Source organism: Teleopsis dalmanni, chromosome 2 (genome assembly GCF_002237135.1).
Source record: "Teleopsis dalmanni isolate 2A chromosome 2, ASM223713v2, whole genome shotgun sequence".
Taxonomy (NCBI): domain Eukaryota; kingdom Metazoa; phylum Arthropoda; class Insecta; order Diptera; family Diopsidae; genus Teleopsis; species Teleopsis dalmanni.
The window spans coordinates 40,176,992-40,182,698 of NC_051847.1; the positions used below are offsets into that span (position 1 = coordinate 40,176,992).

Here is a 5,707-nt window from a genome sequence, read left to right on the forward strand (position 1 = left end):
AATCATAGACTAGCTGTAGAATTGTTGAATTAATTAATTATATTTTTATGTTGTTAAATTTCAATATTGTTCTTTTGTAGAGGCATTATTAATAGTACAGTTTTATATTCTTTCTGGCGTATAGAACCTAATTAATATTTAATTGAATAATCATCGAGTACAAATAATTAAAAATTAATTAAATTAAATTAATTTTAATATTAAACAATTAGTTTGAAAAATTTAAGTTTTTATGATCAATTTATTTATTTACATTAAATACTAACCCATTGCATTGCCCGCCCCTTTTTCAAGACACGATTATAGAATTCTAAATATATATCTCTTGCTTTTATTTGAATACATTTGAAGCATTGTTTTCATCTATATTCTTTTTTTTTTATTTTCAAAAATTTGTAAATCTTGTAATTCCCAAATATAACTCAAAATTTACTATCCGCAAATAATTTTCCTCCTCAGCAAACTATTTGCTGTTGAGCAGAGAAATGGCAAATGATGCACTAATGCAGACATTAATGCCAGCAGCCAGTGCACATTGGACACCAAATCTACTAAGATGCACTATCATAAACAACGTATAGCATTGGGGATAATAATATTTTTAAAGTAGTACTGGAACTGCAGAAGAAGATTCATAAAAGAGAGATAACTAGTTTTAAAGACAAATATGAAGTTTGTTGAAACATCCTGGCAGTGGCCGCTCCTGGGGACTGCAAGCAAAGGTGCGCATTATGCGCGTAATGAGGAAATTTATGTTCAATTGATAATTTAGTGGCATTCGGTAACATCAATTACAGCGGCAACACACTCATCTCCTCAGAGAGACACAGAGAGTGCGGGTAAACGGCATATGTGGGTATGTCTGGTTGTTTGGCAGAAGTAGTGGTAATGCGTCTTGGCATAAGTTCTGGCTTTGGAAGAAGAAATAATGTGCTTTTCACCCATTGCGAAATGAAATATTGTTATTGAGACCAATGAGGCACAAATTGTGCAAAATGTTTGGTTTGGTTTGGTTCGGTATTTTTTATTGGTACACAGTTTTGAAGCTCATACTGGTTCTTCCTGTACTCTTTGTTGTTCTTGTTGTTGTTGTTGGTTTTATTAGCGTCCATATTCTTTACAGCTAACTGCAATATTCGAAAATGAAATCATTCCTCGTTATAATTTGTCGCGTATATTTTCTGTTTTTCTGTATACGCAACAAATAATGTCCTTAAATTTTTTTTGGAAAGAATTTTTATATATGAACATTTGTTTTATTGGAGTCAGAGTTGGCGGTGCAGTTTGTGCCGTTCTTCAGCAATCAGATGAATTATGTTTTATGGTAGCTTCATTAGGTTTTTGCAATGTCCATTATAATTTATTTAATTTGCGCGGTTTGGTTTTTATTATCTGGCAAATTTATTTGTGCAAGCTGCTGCCTAATTTGATGTATTATTGCCTTACAAAATTAAGATAAATATATATGTATAAGTGTTTTAATGTATCAAATATGACAAAATTTTTGGCTTTTAAAAATTTTAAAAACATTTTTGTGATTAAATTTTAAAAATCCAACAAAATAAAAATAAAATAAAAGCCTAGAAGGAGAAGAATTGAAATGGAATGAAAAGAAGTGCATGTAGACGTGGAGAATGGGTACTGGTAAAACCTTAAAATTTGTTATAAATCACTTTGAGGATATCCATTTACAATGAACTCCTTTCACTATAACTTATTTACTGCTGGAATTGTTAACCAATAATCGTTGCATACTATTAGGGGTTTAAACTTTGTACTTTTAATTGTAGACATTAAATTACGTGCTTAAATTACAGCACAAAAACAAAATCAAAACTTTTGACTTACGTAGAACTATAGTAACAATTGCAGTTATGGGGAAGAAGACAATAACAACAATAATTACTTTTAGTTTTAAAACTTTTACTTCGTAATTTGAATAAGAAAATAAGACAAACCTAGAAAAAAAAAACAAAAATATATAAGTTTTTATAGTTCAATGTTAAATTTATGGCACCCTACTTGTGTAAGGGATATCCACCCTTTATATATCCACCCACCCTTATATATTAATTAATTTTTATTGACTTAACTTTCTGTTTTTAAAAAGATATATATAGGTCTATATATATAAAAGATATATTTATAGATATAATTATAAAAGATATATATAGTATATATGTATATTTGAATAAATAATTTTTAACGAACGTTAAAGCATCTGAGACCTGGCGATGTCTGTTCCAACACATTAAACCAGTTTCAACTCCTGTAACGTGTTTAAATGAAACGTGGCCTTGATACCGACTAAACGAGTTTAAAAATCAACTGTTGTACTATATATTATTTGCATGTTTTTTAGTATATATGTACTTTATATATATATTAAAAACAAATCCAACTAATACATAACTAACGAACTTTAAGGTTTTGAGAGTTGGCTATTTCTCTCTTAATATATTAAACCAGGTTTAGCTCGTTTATGGTGTCTTAATGAAATCTAGCGTTTACACCGACTAAGCAAGTTTAAAAATCAGCTGTTCTTGAAAGATATCGAAAGGCATTAAATATGTAACTGTTCCACGGAGAATTTCCGAAGGACAAAGCCAACAGATGGAGTGTATAGAATCAATAAGTCGCGTTGTGCTTTCTAAAGTCAGTACACTGACTTCAACATTCTCTATAAAAAAAAAATATATATATAAAAAATATATATAAAAAATATATATATAAAATATGTATAAAAAACATATATAAAAAATAATTTAATAATAAAAAAAAATAATTTCAAACTAAAAAAAATAATTTATAAATGAAAAAGAATATATATAAAAATAAAATAAAATAATTAAAATAGTAAAATAATAAATAATAAAAATAAAAATAGATTGTGTTTCTTTTTTTAAAACACATTCAACTAGTTTAAGTTATCAGTGTAGAGCGAGACTTATTAATCCGTTGAATTTAGTTCACCAACAGCTGCCATAAAAATTACTACAAATTACCATACCTATATTAGGATTTCTTGAGATTTAGACTTAGAAGTATTATATTTTCTATGTATTGAAATTTATTTTACAATTTAATCTTAAAAATCATATAAGAACAATCAGTACATAATTCCTTCCATTAATAATAGTTACAAGTTCCATCAAAGTGTGAAACTACTTATTATTCAGTGAAGGTAGAGTGTTAGAAGGAAGAACTGTGAATGAAAAGTTCAAGGTATAATTATAGTCTAGGAATTTTACCATTTTTTATGTTAGAAGTTATTAAATGAAATTAATAGGGCTGAGTACCAAAAAACATGAAAATAAAATTGTTTTGTCTTAAATATGGTGGCAGCAGCAATAAATTTTAATTGGCTGAAGAAAATTCTTTTTAATTACCTATAAAATATAACTAAAAATTAAACTAGCAGAATTTCATGGGAAGCACTAGTAAATAGTAATTAAATTAAATTATAATCTTAAATATGACAAACTTTTACAAGTTCAAGGTTCAATACGACAAAACATTCAATTATTACTTTTAAAATGGATGAATGTTAAAATTTTTGAGTTTTATTTTAGAATTGAAAATATTATTATCATTCCAATAAAAATATCGCCCAATTTTAAAATATATATCTAAGAATCTTGATAAATTATATACCTATATGATACAAATGCTTTGAAAAGTAATCCTGAAAGCATCACTGACTAACTTACAGTTAATATTATTTTTAATAATTTATTTCATTGGACGACATGTGTTCCTAAAAATATTTATATATAAACTGATTAATAATTTTTTTTCCCCCTATTTAAATTCAATTAAGATCGGAGTATAAACTTTCTGAAACAAAAAGCTGATATTAATTGAATTTTTTAAAGTAGTTCAGTTCAAAGAGTTGGAACATCGTTGAAGCGTTTATCAATTTCGAAACTTTTGATAGTCAAACACCTCTAAAAAATAATTGATTAACCTGTTGTTATCTTAAAGGTTCATTACTCTGAAATGTTTTACCTGAATTAATATTTTCATAAAAAGTTTAAAATTAAGTAAATTTAATAAAAATAGAATATATAAAATTAACACAAAGTACTTTATTATAGTACATAGTTCGTACTTATTTAACATGTTAGAATATTAATTTGTAAAGGAAAAATGTTTTTTTTTATAAGTATAGAAATACATGATGAAACAAAATGCGTTCTAATTAATTAAGTCAATTAGAATGAAATATTTTTAAATAATTGTTTTTGAATCTATTAGTTGTCATCGCTGCTCCATCTATCGTCTTCTCGGTCACGTTGACGTTCAAGTTGTATTTTCTGATCATGGCGACGTTTGCTGAAGAAATACGATTCCAGAACATCTTTAAATAAAAAATAAATGTTTGGTAAATGTTAAAAAATATATATATATATAATATACTCACTCTTCTCTGTATAGGATGGTTCCTTAAGGAACATCATATTACCACAGTGTTTTCCACCATTGTACTGATGTATGGCATTCTCCGCGTGCTTACGAAACTTAAATATTATATGTGCCATGCCTGTATGTACAATTGTATATAATTATTTATAACTTTACATATATATATATATATATATATATATAATTGTATTACCCAATGATTTCTTGTACAAGTTGTAATGTACAGTACACATATCAATAGGTCCAAATACTTCAAAGACGATTTTGAGTTCTTTACTATCCACTTGAGGATGAAGGTTGTGCACCATAACGTAACCAGGGCATGGGGGCGACTATAAACAAATAATAAAGAACTAAAATTAAAAAAAAATTTCGGTTTATATATGCATTTACAATATATATAACAAATATAATTCTTTTAGTTAATTACCCGATGCCGTTTTCGATTTTTATACTGCCCACGGAAACCTTTCCAGTCATTTCTGCACTGGCGCCCACGATGTTGATTTTTGGCACGATTACGCTTCTTTTTTTCAGTAATGATATCGTCAAGACTTCTGTCAATATCCATTATAAAAGGCTCCATTTTCAGTTTAACACCTGTCTAGTTTTAACTTAAAAAAAAAATATATATATATAGATATAGATATATATTAATATGACAAAGTTATATATTCATTTCATTAATAATACGTTTGAATATTTTTCTATAATCATATATTGTATATATGTGGTACAATTATGGTTTTGTGTATCTACAGTTCTAGATTCCGTGATATGATTTTGGAGTTATTTATTATTATTTCTTACTTTTCCATATATCGAAAAATATAATATAGGTGGATTGAGCATTTAGATTACCATTTTATCTGAAACGGATTTAGCACTGTGATATGTTTCGTGGAAAACTTTAAATAATGTTAGGCTTCACAACAGTCCCTAATGGAAAAATGCAAAAAATATATTTATATAAAATTTGAACTCTCGCAAGTGATAAGATGCCTTTACTATCAGTTTCTGAATATGGATATTATATTGAGTAATAGATACAAGTTAGGTTTGTGATAATCATACAAGAATTATCAACTTAATACTAAGATTTTGTATATAAGAAGTAAAATTGTTTTCAGCAGAATTTTTATAGATTTTGTTTTTATTTTGAAACATATTTGAGAACCGAATCTCTTTTAAAGCCATTTAAAATTCTACTCATTACTTTTCTTCATATATGTAAAGTACCTCTTGCAGGTTTACGTGTACTTTCCAGCATAAACATGAACCT

General features: G+C 27.0%; 1 protein-coding gene across 1 annotated transcript; it reads right to left on the reverse strand.

Moving 5' to 3' along the window:
- Nucleotides 1–4,109: 4,109 nt before the first annotated feature.
- LOC119684364 lies at nt 4,110–5,033 on the reverse strand. The gene is made up of 4 exons (XM_038098392.1): nt 4,856–5,033; nt 4,619–4,757; nt 4,424–4,543; nt 4,110–4,360 (listed from the first exon to the last, which is right to left on the reverse strand). The coding sequence occupies exons 1-4, from the start codon at nt 5,009–5,011 to the stop codon at nt 4,254–4,256; spliced, it is 522 nt and encodes a 173-aa protein (XP_037954320.1). The 5' UTR covers nt 5,012–5,033; the 3' UTR covers nt 4,110–4,253.
- Between the last annotated feature and the right edge of the window lie 674 nt (nt 5,034–5,707).